The sequence below is a fragment of the Panthera uncia genome, chromosome E1 (genome assembly GCF_023721935.1).
Source record: "Panthera uncia isolate 11264 chromosome E1, Puncia_PCG_1.0, whole genome shotgun sequence".
NCBI lineage: Eukaryota > Metazoa > Chordata > Mammalia > Carnivora > Felidae > Panthera > Panthera uncia.
This window is the reverse complement of record NC_064814.1, coordinates 54765610-54784571: the sequence shown is the minus strand read 5'-3', so window position 1 is coordinate 54784571 and position 18962 is coordinate 54765610. Positions and strand designations below refer to the sequence as shown.

At 48.5% G+C, this 18962-nt stretch overlaps 1 protein-coding gene across 1 annotated transcript in view; it reads right to left on the bottom strand.

The window, feature by feature from the left end:
• The window catches only part of STX8 (syntaxin 8), a 251858-nt gene that overhangs the window by 211323 nt on the left and 21573 nt on the right, over positions 1-18962 (bottom strand). The window contains exon 4 of the mRNA XM_049638107.1: positions 15543-15653. Within this exon, the coding sequence (XP_049494064.1) occupies positions 15543-15653 (111 nt within the window). The remainder of the gene's footprint in view (positions 1-15542; positions 15654-18962) is intronic.

Sequence of the window (18962 nt, the reverse complement as noted above, 5' to 3'; positions counted from 1 at the left end):
TAGGAAACAGGCTCCAGGCTCCGAGCCATCAGCCCAGAGCCTGACGCGGGGCTCGAACTCACGGACCGCGAGATCGTGACCTGGCTGAAGTCGGACGCTTAACCGACTGCGCCACCCAGGCACCCCATAATCAGCTTTTTAAAAGAAAAATCAACGCAAGTAACTTAGGATACAGTACGTGTAGGTGACTCTTGCTTTCTCCCTCCCCCTACCCCCAGCTTCTTCATAGACTGGAATTTCCTCTTTTTTCAATTCCTACACAGTCGTTATAATTTGAAATGAATACAAGCAGGGGTAGGGAATCTTTTTAAGTTTCCACCAAAAGTCACCAATATACCAGAGGTTAAGGACTGCAATTCAAAAATTAAAAGAAAAAAAAATTTTTTTAATGCTTACTTTTTTTTTTAAGTTTATTTTTTATTTTTGAGACAGAGAGAGACAGAGCATGAACGGGGGAGGGGCAGAGAGAGAGGGAGACACAGAATCGGAAGGAGGCTCCAGGCTCCGAGCCATTAGCCCAGAGACTGATGCGGGGCTCGAACCCACGGACCGTGAGATCATGACCTGAGCTGAAGTCGGCCGCTCAACCGACTGAGCCACCCAGGCGCCCCTATGCTTACTTACTTTTGAGAGAGAGACAGAGACAGAAAGAGAGAGAGAGAGAGACAGAACACGAGCAGGGAGAGGGAGGCAGAGAGAGAGAGGGAGACACAGAATCCGAGGCAGGCTCCAGGCTCCGAGCTGTCAGCACAGAGCCCGACGGGGGGCTCGAACCCACAAACAGTGAGATCGTGACCCGAGCCAAAGTCGGATGCTTAACCGACTGAGGCCCCCAGGTGCCCCAAGGACTGCAATTCAAAACAAGATCCCATTTTTCACCCAACAGATCAATAAAACCCAACCAGTTCTAGGGAAACATGGGCGGGACAGGGGAGGCACAGGGACTTTCAGAAACAGACCCAGCATGCTAACTAGCATGGACTCCCATCCCTCAGGCTAGCAGCCCCACTTCAGAGCCTCTGTCCTACCGAAACGAAAGCCACGTTCACTACGGATACCGACTGCTGTCCTTCCCTATCATGGCGAAGTACGAGGCAGCCAGGAACCATCAAGTGGGGAAGTGGTTGGGGAATCACTGCGCATGTATATTGTGGCACAAGGTAGCCATTCAAAAGAATGGGTTAGGGGCGCCCGCGTGGCTCAGTCAGTTGAGCGTCTGACTCTTGATTTCCGCCCAGGTCGTGACCCGGGGTCGAGAGATCGAGCCCCACGTCAGGCTCCACACTCAGCGCAGAGCCTGCTTACGATTCTCTCTTCCTCTCCCTTTGCCCCTCCCCAACTCGTGCTCACTCTGCTCTCTCTCTCTCTCTCTCTCTCTTAAAAAATAAAAACAAAGAATTTGTTAGATCTATTGATTTGGAAGACTTGCCAGATTTAAATGAAAAAGGTAAATCACAGAGTCATATGTAGAGTTACAACTCTGTCTTCATCAAAAAAAAAAAAAAAGAGGAGGAAAACACATATGTACGTAAATATATTTATAAATATTTGTCTACATACAGGTAAGTGTCTGGAGGAAAACCATGGAGCTGGTTCACGCTAGTTACTGGAGGGAAAGGAGGGAGAGAATTAATTTGCCGCTACTCCCCAGCGTGGTTTGACTTGTTACAATGAGCCTGTGCCGTGTTGATAATTTGTTTCAAATCCAATTAAGGATGAGTCATTTCCTCAGGGGAGGGGGGCCACGGGAGGGGAGGCATCGGGGGAATGAAGACGTACAATGTTGGTGTCGACTGACAGAAAGCGTTATCGAAAGCATCCTTCTGCGTTTAAAATTAAGGGTAGGAAAAAAAAAAAACCTAAAATGAAGAAATGCCAGATTCAAACATTAATTTTTTTCCCGGGGGGGGGGGGAGGGGAAGAGAAATGGAAGAGAAAGATCTAAAGGCAAGGAAGAAAGACGAAGGGGGGAGAAAGAAAAAGGGAACAGACAGGCTGGGCAGGGGTCCACAGACACCGAAGGCAAGTTTTCAAGTGACACACAGGCTGTTACACAGAGGAAGGGGAGGGAAGAAGGATGGGGGAGAGAACGGAAGGGGGACAGGGTCCCTTTTGTGAAGGTGGGCGGCCCAGAACCCTGACCCTCCCTCTCACTTTCAAGGGAGAAAAATCCTAACTTTTCGAAATCTAGAAACTGGGAAGGGCTGAGTTAAGTGTCCCCCGAGTTCTCCTGACTTCCATCTCTGTCTTGTGGTCTGTTCAGGACAGAGTTCTCAGTGTGTGTGTGTGTGTGTGTGTGTGTGTGTGTATACATTTATATGTACTCATACATAAATATGAGTGGTATACACATACATTTATAAAGGCATATAAAGTATCACTTCTTACACTTATTATGTTATATAAATAAGTACATATACATACACAATTACACATCTATACAGGTATATACACACTTGTCTGCATACGTGTTATATACAAATGTAGGTGTGTATATATGTAGTTATATACATACTTTTATTTTATTTTTTTTAGAGAGAGTGCAAGTGGGGGAGAGGGTGAAGAGAGAGACAGAGGGAGAGAAAGAATTGCACGCTGAGCACGGGCTCAATCCCACAAACTGTGAGATCATGACCTGAGCTGATACCAAGAGTTGGACACTCAACCGGCTGAGCCGCCCAGGCGCCCCTATACGTATTTTTCAATCCAAGCAGAACACAGAAACAGAAAAGTCGTAACTGCACAGCTCAGAGATGGTCTGCAAGGTGAATACCCCGGTAGTCACTACCTAGCAAGAAACAGGACTAGCAGAACACCAGGATCCCTCGTGCCCCCTGCTTCCTCACGGCTTCCCGCAAAGGGCCCCACTTTGTTTGGTGAGCTGTAACACTGTGAGTAAGTTCTGCCTTTACCGGAACGCCATCTGACAGCACGTCCTCTTATGCCAGACTCCTTTTGCTCGAAGTGTTTGTGAGATCCTCTGTGGTGTGCGCTGTGTAGCCCTAGATCACTTGTTCTCGTTTCCTGTTGTATCGCCGTATGAAGACACCGTGACGCATTTACCCGCCGCAGGGCAGATGCTCACGGGGTTGTTTCCAGGTGGGAATATTCGGAATAATGCTGCTAGAAACGGTCTTATACATGCTTCTGTGCAGCTCAGTTTTAGGAGACACGGTCAAACAGTTTTCCAACGTGGTTACAGAGGGGCGCCTGGCTCGGCCGGTTAAGGGGCCGACTTCGGCTCAGGTCAGGATCTCACGGTCTGAGTTCGAGCCCCGCGTCGGGAGCCTGTTTCGGATTCTGTGTCTCCCTCTCTCTGCCCCTCCCCCGCTCAGGCTCTCTCTCTGTCAAAAATGAATAAACACGAAAAAAATTTTTTGAAAAGTGGTTACAGAACTGATAGTCTTGCCAGCAGTATGTGAGAAATCCAGCCAGTCCCTGTCCAGTAACACTGGACACGTCTGCCGTTTCAATCTCCGCCATTCTGGTAGGTGTGATGGCACGACGATCGTGGTTTTGCTTCGCAATCTTTTCATATGCTCACCAGCAACCAGCTATCCTCTTCTGGGAAGTCCAAATTCTTAAATTATAGGCATTCTTTATGTACTCTGGATACAGCTCCTGGGTCGGATGTATGCGCTGCAAACACAGATTCTCATTCTCTGGCTTATCTTTCGTGCTTTGTGGTATCTTCTGATGAACAGAATTTCTTTTTTTTTTTTTTCAATTTTTTTTTTTAACATTTATTTATTTTTGAGACAGAGAGAGACAGAGCATGAACAGGGGAGGGTCAGAGAGAGAGAGAGACACAGAATCTGAAACAGGCTCCAGGCTCTGAGCTGTCAGCACAGAGCCCGACGCGGGGCTCGAACCCACGGAGAGTGAGATCGTGACCTGAGCCGAAGTCGGACGCTTAACTGACTGAGCCACCCAGGCGCCCCATGATGAACAGAATTTCTTATTTTAAGGAAGTCCCACCTACCGTGTGTTTCTTTCACAGTTACTCTCTGTGTCCTGTAAGAAAAGCTTGTGCATCCCGAGGTCATAAAGACATTCTCCTATGTTTTCCTCCACAAGCTCTCATTTCACCTGTCACATTGAGATTTGCAATCCTCTTGGCACAGATTTTTATGGAGAATGACAGCAGAGGCTGAAATTCTTTTATTTACCATATGCATACCCAGCTGATATAACCTTATTTACTGTAGAGACTGCCTTTTCTCCACTCCACTGTAGCACACCCTTGTCAAGAATCAAGTGACACTGTGTATGCGGGACTGTTTCCACTGGGGTTGTTTGCCTACTTTGGGGGCAAAACCACAATGCAGCTTTATGGTAAGAGTCCCGTTCGCTGATGTGAGTGCTCAGCCCCTTTGTTCTTCAAAATTGCCTTGGCTCTTTTAAATGCCACATAAGAATTATTAAACACCACATCAGAATCAGCTTCTTAAGGGACAAAATAAAAAACTGGCTGAGGACTCTAAGTGGATTTGTTCTGAACCTACAGGTGAATCTGGAGAGAGCCGATGTCTTTACACTACTGAGTGTTCCCATCTTGAACATAGCATATCGTTTCGTTTTTCCTTAATTTCTTTAAATAATGTTATAGTTTTTAATTTTTTTAAATATTTATTTTTGACAGAGAGAAAGAGAGAAAGAGAGAAAGAGAGAGAGAGAGAGAGAGAGAGAGCGAGCGCGCAAGGGGCAGAGGGGCAGTGAGACAGAGAGAGACACAGAATCGGAAGCAGGCTCCAGGCTCTGAGCTGTCAGCACACAGCCTGACGCGGGGCTCGAACTCACAAACCGTGAGATCATGACCTGAGCCGAAGTCGGGCGCTGAACTGACTGAGCCACCAGGCGCCCTGATTAAGGGTACTGGTTTAAACATTCTGCTGCAGACTGTCCAAGATAATCTGCGAAACTGAAGAGATAATGCAGAGTCAAGACGGCATATTATACTATCATTCATGTTAAAAATAAAAGAGTGGGGAGGGAGATTGGAGGTGTGTGCATGCTTTTCTATTACGTGTAGAGTCTCTCTCGAAGGACACATAAAAAACTGTTCGAAGTGGTTGCCTCTGGGGAAGAAATGAGGAAACTCACGTCTGTTGAAGTAGAAGGAAGCTCTAATTTTCCCTGATTACTCTTTTTGTACAATGTGTTTATGACATAATATACCACTTGTATTTTTTAAATTTTTTTTTCAATTTTTTAAATGTTTATTTTTGAGAGCAAGAGAGAGCCCAAGCAGGGGAGGAGCAGAGAGAGAGGGAGACACAGAATCCGAAGCAGGTTCCAGGCTCCGAGCTGTCAGCACAGAGCCCGACCCGGGGCTTGAACCCACCAACTGGGAGATCATGACCTGAGCCGAAGTCGGACGCTCAACCAACTGAGCCCCCCAGGTGCCCCCGTGATGCACCACTTTTAGATTAAGTCTTTATTTTTAAAATTCTATCCATTCCCATAAACCACTAGAATATCCTAAAGGGTCAAAAATTTGGCCGAAGCCTTCAACCAGCCTGCCTCCACCACAAAGGGAGTCACAAATCTACTCTGTCCTATGACGTACCCAGTTTTTCTCCCCAAGGAAACGTGATCACGGTGCACGCTGCACGGCTGCTGTCATTTCAGTAGTTAACAGAGGGGGAAAAAATATACTAAGGCAACATACAGTCCAGATTTTTCAGGCCAGTCCCTACTGTAAATACTCTCTCTTGTCATACGAAATATCAGTCCGTGCATGAAATTAGCCCACTGCCTTTGTCAGGCATGTGGAGACAAGGTCAGAAGCTACGAGAGTCCAAACTAGAGTTAAATGATACCTAACGTGAAATGCACAGGATCCTCTGCCCACAGAATAAACCCGCTCTGTGACACTAAGTGGGTCACTCTTGAAAACGGGTTGAACTCCAAAAGCCTATCTCCCAATCCTCTTTGTGCAGACGGGTGGTAGTGATGGCTTTCCCAGCTCCCTTAAAAAGTGAACTGGAGATTCAAGGCGATTATCTAAGCTCCACGTGAACCTAACTAACATCACCCAGAAGGCACATGAGGTACCACTTCCCTGGGACGTCAGGAACAAGAGAAGGGACAGGAGATGAAAGTCCTACTCGAGGTCACAGAGCTCCAGAACCTTCCTCATCTGGTGTCAGAAGAGACTTCAGGATCTGGCAAGTTTGATTCTGCTCAGGGCTCCACTGCTCAGGGCGCACGAGCCCATCCCCCATTTAGGTTCAAGGATGCATCTCTCCTGAGCAGAGCCAAGCCAATCATAGCAACTCTATTCTTCCACAGTTTTCGGCATAACACGGCATGCGATGCGAACCCAGCCTAGCTCTATTTTGAGCCAGTCTACTCACTGGGAAGCTCAGAAGCTCCTTTCTCTTAAGAAACAAACAAATAACAACTGGCAAAGACAAGGGGACCAACAGGAAGACTGGAAACAATCAGAGCTTTAAGAAAGTGGTTAGAATACTAATTAGCAGGCATCAGATGCGAACAGCTTCCTATAAACAATGACCAAAAAGCACCATGGCATGAAATACTGAATTCGAAACCACCAAAAACGTAAAATACCTAAAAATACGTTAAGCCACAAATGCGCACAGCTCACCCTGAGAGCCCTGAACGGCGTCTTGACCAAGTGGAGAGACACCCCATGTTCCTGGAGAGAAAGATTCAATACGATAAAAGGTTTCAAGATTTAATGGAATGCCAATTTAAAAAAAAAAGTTACTTTTCCTTTTCAAAAATTAGGCTAGCTGGTTCTAGAATTCATGTTTTTAAAAAAAAAAGAAAAGAAAAAAAACCCAAAACTCTTAAAAAAAAAAAAAAAAAAGAAGCATAAGGGTGCCTGGGTGGCTCATTCGGTTGAACATCTGACTCTTGATTTCAGCTCAGGTCATGATCCCAGGTGATGGGATAGAGCCCTGCATCAGGCTCTGTGCTAACAGCTGCTTGAGATACTCTCTCTCTCTCCCTCTTTAAAAAAAATAAAATTTAAAAAAAAAGAAGTATAAGGACAGGAGACTATCATGTATTAAAACTTACAATAGAGCCTCAAAAGGTACTAACACATGAGTTGTCAGAGAGACCACAGAACACATCACAAAGTCCAGAAACAGATCCAAATACACACACAGACACACAGTGCAATAGTATAATGCTCACCATCTCAAAATTTGCGAAAATGGATCATTCAGGAAAAAACACAGTCCAAAAAAAAAAAAAAAAAATAGGGTAGCCAAGTAGGAAAAAAGTGGGATTCATATTCTTCATCAAATTAAATTCCAGATGGATCAGATATTTAACAGTTATAAAATAAAATCGTGAGAGCACTAAAAAGAAACACAGGAGAATTTCCTGATAACCTTGGTTCGTTACGATTTTATACAGGAGCGCCATAAAACTCTACTAGGAAGTAACAATCCTCATATCGGAGACTGGCCTAGGAAACCAAGGTTAGTGACACTGTCTTTGGGGAAAACTGGATGGAAACAGGCACTCACATAAAAGTCTACGCTGGTTCTGTGAGAGTCACAGTGCATATACTTGGGCCCAGCCCATCCTACTTCTTTATTATTTTATTTTATTTTATTTTTTAGTTTATTTATTTATTTTGAGAGAGAGAGAGGGAGAGCGTGCGCACAAGCTGGGGAGGGGCAGAGAGAAGGAGAGACCGAATCCCAAGCAGGTTCCATGCTGTCAGTGTAGAGCCCAATGTGGGGCTCAAACTCACAAACTGAGATCGTGACCTGAGCTGAGACAGAGTCAGACACTTAACCGACTGTGCCACCCAGGCGTACCCCATCCCATCCCCACCCCAACCCTCCTCCTTCTAAGAACCTATCTAGAGGCAGATGTTCACACGGGGGAACTCCCTTATATGTAACGTTATTCACCACCATTTTTTTGTAGAAGAAATCTATGTACTAAGTAATATATGCACACATATAAAATATATGCGTAACAGACTGGAAACACACATCTGTTAATAGAAAGCTAGTTAGAGAAATCATGGTACATGCATATAACAAGATATTATAAGACTATCAAAATGAATGACAAAAACCTGCTACCTTGGGAAGCTCTCCAATACATCTGATCAGGTGACCAAAAAAGGTTGCAGAATAGTATGTACCATTTGCGTAAAAGATGGAGGGAAATAAGGAATATTCATATTTGCTGGTAGATGCTTCAGAGAACTTCAGAAGCATATGCCAATGACTTTTTTTTTTAATGTTTATTTATTTTCGAGAGAGAAAGAGAAACAGAGGGTGAACAGGGGAGGGGCAGAGAGAGAGGGAGACCCAGAATCCAAAGCAGGCTCCAGGCTCCGAGCTGTCAGCACAGAGCCAGATGCGTGGCTTGAACTCATGAACCGTGAGATCATGACCTGAGCCGAAGTCGGACACTCAACTGACTGAGCCACCCAGGAGCCCTGATATGCCAATGATTTTTAACACTGATATTTATGTCCAGAAGTGGGGAACACAGTGGGAGAGAGGCTTGTCACCAAATACTGTCAAATGCTTTTTAAATTCCTCATCCGTGTGAATATATTACTTATGCATTCTTTAGCTATTCCTAGTTTTAGGAAAGTAGGGGTTGCTCATGTGTTAATAACTTTAGGCAACATAAAATATCAAGCAATGATTCTTTAGGAAATCTAAGTGGAGTCAGATATGAATCATCCTTCTTATAACTCAAGCTGTAATTTGAAATAAAACATCTTGGGCCGCCTGGGTGGCTCAGTCAGTTGGGCGTCCGACTTCAGCTCAGGTCATGATCTCACAGTATGTGGGTTCGAGCCCCGTGTTAGGCTCTGTGCTGACAGCTCGGAGCCTGGAACCTGCTTCCGATTCTGTGTCTCCCTCTGTCTGCCCCTCCCCCGCTCATGCTCTGTCTCTCTCTCTCTCTCTCTGTCAAAAATAAATAAACATTAAAAAAAAATTTTTTTAAAGAATAAATTAAGTTACAGGGGTGCCTGGCTGGCTCAGTCGGTTGGGCGTCTGACCAGCTCAGGTCACGATCTCGCGGTACAGGAGTTCGAGCCCCGCGTCGGGCTCTGTGCTGACAGCTCAGAGCCTGGATGGAGCCTGCTTCGGATTCTGTGTCTCCCTCCCTCTCTGCCCCTCCCCTGCTCACACTCTGTCTCTCTCTCTCTCTCTCTCTAAAAAATAAACAAAATAGGGGCACCTGGGTGGCTCAGTCGGTTGGGCAGCCGACTTCAGCTCAGGTCATGATCTCACGGTACATGAGTTTGAGCCCCACGTCAGGCTCTGTGCTGACAGCTCAGAGCCTGGAGCCTGCTTCGGATTCTGTGTCTCCCTCCCTCTCTGCCCCTCCCCTGCTCATGCTCTGTCTCTGTCTCAAAAATAAATAAAAACATTAAAAATAATAGTCATAAAAACCCAACATTCAATGGCTTAAAATGGGGGAGGGGTGCTTTTCATGTAAAATTGAATGTAAATTTTTCTTTTGTCCACTGTGGTTTCCGATACAGTGACATGAAATACACACTGGAAGTAACATACTTTTCTTTTTTTTTTTTTTAATAGCTCAAAGGAAGATACCTGACATCAAATGCCTAACGTCGACACTCTAAGAAAATGGGAACATTCCACCGTCATCCTTTTGACTTTAGCAACTGGTCTCCTTCCTAATAGGCCATTCCTGACACACAGCTACCATCCCGACGTCTAAATAACTTCCTACTTCCTATAATCCTCAATATAGCTGCTGGTGTAAAGACTAAAGCTTAGCCAATTAGCCACCCACTACAGCCGAGTTAATCACATAATCTCTGAGATGCTCACCGAGCAGTGGAGTATGCAATGATTGTTTTTCTCTCTCTCTAGAGACAAAGATTTAACTAATGGTGAGACTCAGCAATGCTCTCGAGTATAAAGGGCAGGAGGATTTTAAAGCAGCGTCCTTCTAAGTCGCGGCTTATCTTCTAGGAGACGTTATTACGCGGAGACTTCTTTAACAAGTTTCCAAAGGCCCTAAGTCAGTCAACCATCGCTTATTTAGCCCGCCGTCTCCCATCAAGGTTTACTGCTTTAAAATAATGATCGGTAATCCGTAAGGTGCAGCTAAGATCGCATCACATGACAGCCGCACATTCAACTGCGTGATCGCCACATCAATGTCTGTGTAAGGGGAATGCTAATCCCAACCGCGGTCTGACAATACTCTTCTCTCCTTAATAAGGCCACATATGAGGAGGAAGGGGGAAGAGGAGGAGAGGGAGGGGTGGGGGGGCCCCCGGGAGAGAGGAGGCCGAGGGTTCGGGTGCAGGCAAGAGAGGAGCGGGGTCACACAAAGGAAACAGGAAGGAGAGGGAGAGGCAGGGGCTCCGCGGGCTCCCGGTGAGTCCTGATGGGACAAACCGATGCCTCACTCTGGCTGCCGGTCATCACGGGGCTTTGAAACACTGATTAGCAAGCCGATTAGCCCCAGGTCTGCGACAGGGAATGCGCCGTGCTGGCAGTCTGGCATTAATGACAACATGTGCCGCAGAGAGCGTGTCTATCACATTTGAAGGTTCTGATAAGGCTTTCCGGCCAGCGCATCTCCGTAGGTCGTGACCTAAGGCAAAGACATGTGCCACGGAGCCTCCACCCCCGCCCCCGCCAGGTAACAAAGCAACTCCCGCTGGTTTATTAAAGAATGACAGAAGCAAACAAAAATGCCAGAGGAATCCAGAGATCAGAGAAGTAGGAAAGGACGCCGGGGAGCCCAGGACCGGGAATTAACCGCGGGGAGGCCTGAGGAAGCTGTGTGTCACAGAAACGGACCGGCAGGGAAGGGAAAGGGGTCCCTCCAAAGACAGAGCCGAAAGGTCCCTGACGGCTGGTATCAGAAAGGACCAGGCGGCCTTGACAGTCAGGACGTAAGAGGACAAGTTGAACTGTGAATCCAGCCTGGTTACGTCTACACGTGAATTCAGAGCCTCCGAAGGCCAGTGAAGGAGTTCCCGGGGTACGAGAAGTTGGGAGTGGAAGGGGAGGCCTCAAGCGTGGGGACTAGGGGTACAGAGGGCAAAAATAACACTCTGCTGTCGCCAGGCGAGTGAAATCAAAGACCAGAAACTCTGACTTCCGGGTGATGACAATCTACTGCCAGCACCCGACTGTGACAATCATTCGTTCCTCCGCTCGCCAACAGACCCATTTCTTGTCTCCAGTAAGTCCCCGGCGGCGCTGTCTTCCCAGCGGGTCGGGTCAGCGCTGTCTCGTGCCCATTTCGTGGCCCGAAAGCAGATTTCCCAAGGATTTTCCTACATAATATTTGAGAATGCTCTTACCCAGCACGCATCCTCTCATCGACCAGGTTCTCCTGGGATGTCACAGGGACGTGCATTTTCGCAAAAAATTCCTGTGAATTCGGGGTTGAAGTGCTAACCCCTGGTACGTACCTCAGAACGTGACAGTATTCGGAGACAGGTCCGTTAACGAGGTCATTAAGTTACAATGGGGTCGTTGGGGTGGCCCATCATCCAACATGCCCCGGGTTATCTTTATGAGAAGAGGGGATGCTGGACACACAGACCTCAGACACGTCAGGGAGACGTGTGCACACAGGGGAACGACCGCGTGAAGACTCAGAGAGACGCCTAGAAGAGACCCTCCGTCACGGCCGTCAGGGGGCACGACACTGCCAGTGACACGCTGGTCTGGCCTTCCAGCCTCCAGAACCGTGAGGAAGGACGTTTCTGGTAGCTGAGCCCCCGGTGTTGTGCCCGCAGCAGCCCTAGCAAGCGCCTGCAGGAGGGTGCACGCGTACGGTGGGTCGACAGCAATCTGGGCCCCGTAGGGATTCCCCAGCGACCCACCTTCCAGGCCACCCACCATAAGCTTCCCTCTTTTTACCTGTACTGACTGACTTTCTCCTGGAGGTCAGCAGGGCCACACTGCCTCCTTCTCTTGGCTAGCCCCCATGCCACCTGGCACGGAACGTCCTATCCATTCGCACCTTCCTCACATCGCTCCTCAGGAGTCCCTTCTACCCCACGGTGCTTACGCACGTTTCAACAGAATGCTTCTGGAAGCTTACTCCGAGCTATTCCGGACTTCCGTTCCTTGAGCTACGACGACACAACGGCATCTACACTTCCCTCGGTTCCATCTCGAGAGCGTGTAAATAAGCCTGGCCGGCTGCCTCAATGACTTCAAGCCCCGAGGACTTTGGCCTTCGTTGCTTCACGGTTCCGCCTTGGTGTGGCCTCCCTGTCCCCAAGCCACCCCAACCGTTCCCCTCCGAGCCACACGGGTGGGCCCAGCATGTGGCTCAGCCTGAACCACGGGACGGGGAAGGGGCACTGGTCGCTCGCGGAAGGCCTCTGAGACCCAACGCCTCTACGCTAATCCACCAGCTTTGCTAAAATTCTCCCGACAGTCAATCTGCTTTGGGCTCCAGGAGGCTTCCAAGGACAAACCCCCGGAGGGGAAGCCCCTGCAGCCATGGATTCCGCTGAGAGAGTTAACCTGCGACTGTCTGCGGGTAAGACGGCAAAAAGCCGGGCACGGAGGAAGGGGACACAGAGCGAGATCTGGAAGGGGAGAAGGGGCGGGCTCCCTGGAACAAGACAGGTCAGTCAGGGAGGCCTGGGGGGTGGGGGGGGGGGCAGGAGCTCCCGAGGGGGAGGGAAGGAGGCAGCAGCAGGCGCTTCCTCCAGGCCTGATGGCGGCACGGTTCGCCAGGAGGAACATCTTGCGTCACTAAGCCCTTCACATACCGATCGCCTCACCTTGTCGTAACAGCAGTGAAAGAGGCGGCACGCATACCTGCACCCCAAGGTCAGTGACTTCGAAGCCCAGATGGCCGGGAGACCAGCGAGCAACAGGGCCGGGCCCAGCACTTCTCGCACTGCGGTGGCTGCGAGTTCACGTGTGACGGCGCTCACATCTGGGTGAAATCCACGCTCCGAGACCCGTCAGCTTCAGAGTCTTGTGCGAGTTACCTGACCCCTCCAAACTCAGTTTCTCCATTGTAAAATGGACGTCACGAGGACCTCCTGAGCAAACGCACACGAGGTGCTCAGCCCGTGCCCGGCACCCGGGAAGTGCACGGCAGACTCGAGCTTTCAGCTGGCACCGCGGGTGGACACAGGGCAGCGGCCTCCCCCGCCACCTGTTAGACGCACCTGAGAAGTGCGCCCCCCATCGCGGCTACCCAGGCCTCAGGCCAGGCTACTCACTCAGACTCTGCAAGGATTCGGCCCTGCCACCTGTATTTCCTTCCTCTTCTTTCTCTGTGTCTCTCTTCTTTATTGTTTTTTACAAGCCCTTTGGGTAACTTAGATGCCCAGTGCCACCATTAGGAACAAAGGATAGGGGCGCCTGGGTGGCTCAGTCGCTTTAAGCGTCCGACTTTGGCTCAGGTCATGATCTCGCAGTTCATGGGTTCGAGCCCTGCGTCAGGCTCTGGGTTGACAGCTCAGAGCCTGGAGCCTGCTTCTGATTCTCTGTCTCCCTCTCTCTCTGCCCCTCCCCTGCTCATGCTCTGTCTCTCCCTCTCTCTCAAAATTAAATAAACATTAAAAAAAAAAAAAGAGAGAACAAAAGATATAGAGCTATATTTCTCAAGTTGTAAGGTGCATTCAAATCCCCAGGATCTTGTTAAAATGCAGATTCTGCATCGGGGGCCTGGGTAGCTCAGTCGGTTCAGTGTCCAACTCTTGATTTCAGCTCAGGTCATACATATCTCACAGTCTAGTCTGTGAGTTCGAGCCCCCGCATTGGGCTCCACATTGACAGTGCAAAGCCTGCTTGGGATCCTCTCTCTCCCTCTCACTCTGCCCCTCCCCCACTCATTCTCTCTCCCTCTCCCTCTCTCTCTCTCTCTCACTTTTTTTAAAATTTAAATGCAGATTCAGGGGTGCCTGGCTGGCTCTAGTTAGTAGAGCGTGCAACTCTTAATCTCAGGGTTGTGAGTTCAAGCCCCATGTTGGGGGTGGAGCCTACTTAAAAATTTTTTAGGGGTGCCTGGGTGGCTCACTCGGTTGAGCATCCAACTTTGGCTCAGGTCATGATCTCACGGTTCATGAGTTCGAGCCCCGCGTCGGGCTCTGTGCTGACAGCTCGGAGCCTGGAGCCTGCTTCGGATTCTGTGTCTCCTTTTCTCTCTGCTCCTCCCCTGCTTGTGCTCTATCTCTCTCTGTCTCTCAAAAATAAATAAATGTTTAAAAAAAAAAAAAAAAAGAAAGAAAGAAACGCAGACCTAGAAGGTCCACCTGCTGGACCACCAAGCAGAGGTATTTACATGCCGCCCATCGCCTCTCCGGTTGGCTCTGCCAGCTGCACCTTTGTTTACTTTCTGGACTCCGACATAGACGCGCTTCTTGACAGATGGCCCTGACTGTGCCCCACGGATCCCCAGCTCATGTGTTTCTGTCTCGCCAGCCCTGGATCACCGCCTTCTTCACCGCACACCGCCAGAGAGCTATCTGGCCCACTTCTGGCTTCTTACACACCCTGCCCGGGGCATGACTCCTCCCTCCCTGACTCCTGGGCTTTATTTCGCCACAGAAACAACTCAGGATTCCATTCGGCTTCCTGTCTTTCGTTTCTTTCTTGCGTCCCTGGGTCACAGGCTCCCAAGGCCTGGGGCCAACAGGACACTGTTTCCTTCTCCTCTGCTTACCCCAGGGCAGTGGTCTGCAATCCTGACTGCATATCGTACTTACCTGGGACCCTCCATGCGCCCCCTCGATTTAATTGTCTGACGCAGGGCCCAGTAACTCGTGGCCAAAGGTCAAAAACCACTGCCCTTGAGAAGCCATGTCATTCCTACCCAGGAACTAAGCAGAAGCAAGCCACTCCACAGAACGAAAGCATCGTCCCTCGTGGCAAAGAGGGAGAGAGGCGAGTTTCTACGTGAAGTTCATTTCCTCGAACCATCGTGATGGTTCCCACGATGAAGTTACAGGAGTTCTGGAAGGGGGCTGTGTGGACAGTTCCGAAGAGGGAAGCACATAGGGTTCGTTAACCCCAACCCTGGAGAGCTGGCCCGCTCCTCTGGGTGTTCCAACAGAGCTGGGTGGACAGCGGCTGTCCCCTCCATGGAGTGGGAATCACTCACCGGCACAGAACGGGCCAGGATCCAACGGCCGTGCTCCCCTACCTTCGTGAGCACAGACCACAGTCTCGCTAGGACACAGTTTCCCAAACGTGCCAGTGAAAACACACACACGGGGAAGCCTTTTTCCCACCCAGGTGAACACGTGACTTCAGGAGCCGAAAAGACAGCTCACGTGGCAGAAAGCACAGGCAGAGGATGCAAAGGAACTTTTCCGACCCGGTCTGTATTCCACGCAAACCGTCTTCCCTCAGGATGAGATCCGCCCAACATACCTGGCTTACTCAATCCAGAAAATTAAAGAACGCTAAAGAGAAAGACCATGACATGGCAAATGCTGTAAAGGGGCGGGATAGATTTTACTAGTTAAATCGAGCCGTTTGGGAAACACATCTGTGATCTCGGCCAAGAACGCTTTTCACCCAACCACGTAATCCCCGTGAAGGAAAATGTCATACCTGATGAGATCGGGCTCTGCCCCCTCGTTCTTAAAGGATGCCAGAAGTAGCCTCTCCCGGGTTATGAGTTCATCCAGAAGGTTCTGTCTCCGGTCTCCTTCAAGCTGTGTTCTGCACACATCTCGTTAAGGTCCAACGGTGGGTGAATTACCTCAGTTTACCTATCGTGTTATTAAGCGAGCTCTCCCAGGCCAGGTGTGACGATTACAGACTCTGACCGGTACTGGCCAGAAGAGACCTGAACCGTTCTCCTCCTCCTCCCGCTCTGACCTTCGACACCACAGACTTCCCAAGTAAAGGCCCTCGACAGAACCATAGCCGAGGACTCGCGCGGCCACGGACACCGAGCTGCCGCTGAGCAACGCGGCAGGTAAAGATTATTTTTCCTCCCAACGTGACCAACGCCGAAATGATTATTCCCGTCAACAGAGCGATCTGAGTCAGGAATTCCTCGGGTGTTGAGTTATAGGTGTCAGTGTTCAAGGGTGTTTGCCTAGACATTAGCACCCCCAAGACGCCCTGTAAAAAATGAGCCGGGTTCTCAATACTGCCTTCTTTTTTCCGTGTGAATGTGTCTTCACACACCTGGAATCCATTTTGAAAAGTGCTACTCTATGTGACAGATTTGCTGTAAAGGGTGCCCCTATCAGCTCATTATTTAAGCACACCGCATGCATGAGCCTTAAACTCTAAAGAAAACTACAAGGAAAGATTCGGATTTCACTGCGTTATCCTAGCGAGCGGGTTAAGCCGGGAGTCCAAAGCTTATTAGTCTTGTGTTGACTGTTATCGGCAACCTTGAAGCAGTTATCTCTCTTTTGCGGATCTCTGTCTTTTTGTATGGACCGCCAGATTATCGCTAACACCTCTTCCGGCACAACTCACAAGTTATGGCTAAAAAAAATAACAAGTCAGGGCTACATCCAGAGTTTTCTGTACTAGCTTTCTTGAAGCAAGTTAAGCGAGTTCTTCTAGGCTGAGTGCCAGTGAGCGTGTGCGTGCGTTTAAAAACAAAATAAAACGTTGATGGGGAAGACTTCAGCTATCAAAAGAACAATGGGAGAAAGCTAACAGATACTTTTTTTTGAAGTTTATTTATTTTGAGAGAGAGAGAGAGCAAGGTAGAAGCAGAGAGAGAGCGAGGGAGAAGCAGAGAGAGGAAGAGAAAGAGAATCCCAAGCAGGTTCCGCACTATCAGGGCAGAAACTGATGTGGGGCTCGAGCCCACGAACCGTGAGGTAGTGACCCAAGCCGAAGTCGGAGGCTCAACTGACTGAGCCACTCGGCACCCCAACGGATACTTCTGTAAGGACATACCTGACACAAGACATAAAGAGTAAGTACAAAAATAAGCCATCCCCAGCACAGTGGATTTTATCTGGCTTTGAGGGTTTTTTTTTATTGGGTGGCTTTTGTTTTATTAGACCTGAAACTGGCAATTCAGAGCTGCCGGGGCCACATTACCTAGTTCTGGTGACAGTAAGGCATTAGGCAGCTGCTTTAGATCCAGTGACACTTTCCTACTTCAAACAGGGGCATCAAACCCTGCACGGACGCCCAAAATATTTCTAAGGAAGTTGGCAGAATCAAATGATAGCATCATCGTTTCCTGGGCTGGGGGAGGCTGGCGTAGCGAAACCATGGCCCAGGGAATCTATAACGCTGGTTGCTATTGTGGATAGAAGGAGCTAGCTTGCTAAAATAATCATCATTAATTTTTAAAAAAGTTTTTTAGAAAACGCTTGAAGAAGTTCCCCAGTAAGATGGTAATCGGTAAAATCGTAAGTCCCCAAACCAATGAGGCTAAACAGCCTCCACGGCTTTAGATATTTAAAAAAAAATAACAATAAATAAATAACTAAACAGATTCTCTCAACAATCCAGAATTCAGGCTTCCCCGAGGAAAATCGCTACCGCGGCTTTTCCGTTTCCTACTTGCCTGCAGTCACCCCCACTTGGACACCATCAAGTAGCAACTGTAACTAAGAAACAGCGGGCTGAAATACCTCCTCCGTGCCAATAAGAAGGCCAAACATTAGCCTTTTGATCATCTCAACACCAAGAATAAATATCAATGTGTTTCAATTAGTGGCAAATTGGCAACAAAGCGGAAGGCTTTTCTTCTGTCCCAAAGAAGTGTGTGGTGAGAGGAGGGAGAGGGAAACAGAAGCTGTGGGCGTGAATTGTACACAGCAGACCGGGCATTTTAATTTGGGGAATTGTGAATTATATCCCAATGCTAACTCGCCTTGTCCTGGGTTCTGTTCTCCGGCAATCTGTGGTTTTCAGCGTCCAGCCACCCAGGCAAACGGAAGCTGCACTACAGTTCATTCTTACGATTAAGCACAGATTCCCCTGGCTCAGGGATTAAAAGATAAAAAACAAATTATAAAAGTATCAGTAGAGAAGACATAGGGGAACTTTTCAATCATCTCGGAGTAGGAAAAAATCTTTCTCGTCAAGAGTGAAAACACAGAGGCCGCGAAAGGAAAAGACCAATCTGACTATACAGAAATTTTAAATGTCTGCGAAATAAATTTGCAAGTGACAAACGCACAGTGGCGAACAACGAGAAAGAAAGGCAAAGACGTAACGGAGCACAGAAAAAAGAAACAGTAGTAATTCTCATCCCATTGAAAAACATTCAGTTTTACGTTAGTAAGAGAAGCGCAAACAAACATAATGTCACCTCTGCCTATCAGATGAGGAATTGTGACCGGGAAGTTGTGGAAAGGGCAGAGGAAACAGGCACCGCTCTCTGCTATTCCTGGTGGGGCTGTAAACAAGTCCAACCACTTACCAGACCGCCTTCTAAATAACAAAATGTAGGGGTGCCTGGGGCGGGGCTCAGTCGGTTAAGCGCCCGACTTTGGCTCAGGTCATGATCCCACGTTTCGTGGGTTCGAGCCCCACCGTCTCGGGGCCTGGAGCCTGCTTCGGATTCCGTGTCTCCCTCTCTCTCCGCCCCTCCCCTGCTCCCTCGCACTCTGTCTCTCTCTGTCTCTCAAAAATAAGTAAACATTTAAAAAAAATTTAAAAACACTCAGCTGGACACATACACATTTGTATATACTCAGAAACCTTCTGGAAGGATACACAGACAACTGCCTGTGAGGAGGGGGTAGGTGGGGGATTCAGGATGTGAGGGGGACTTAACTTTTCATGGAATCTCATTTTGTAATGTTTGCCTGTCACATGCTAATTTATAAAAACACAAGTTTCAGAACCATATATATGGTATGATCCCTCGCTAGTCAAAAGAATTGATATTTACATGTACGTATATTTGTTCATGCCTAGAAACTAGAAAAGTCTGGGATGACAGGCACCGGCCATCGACATCATTGACCATGAACAACAAGATGATGGAGAGGATTAGGGGCGGGGGGGGGGGGGGGGGGGGGGGGGGGGGGGGGGGGG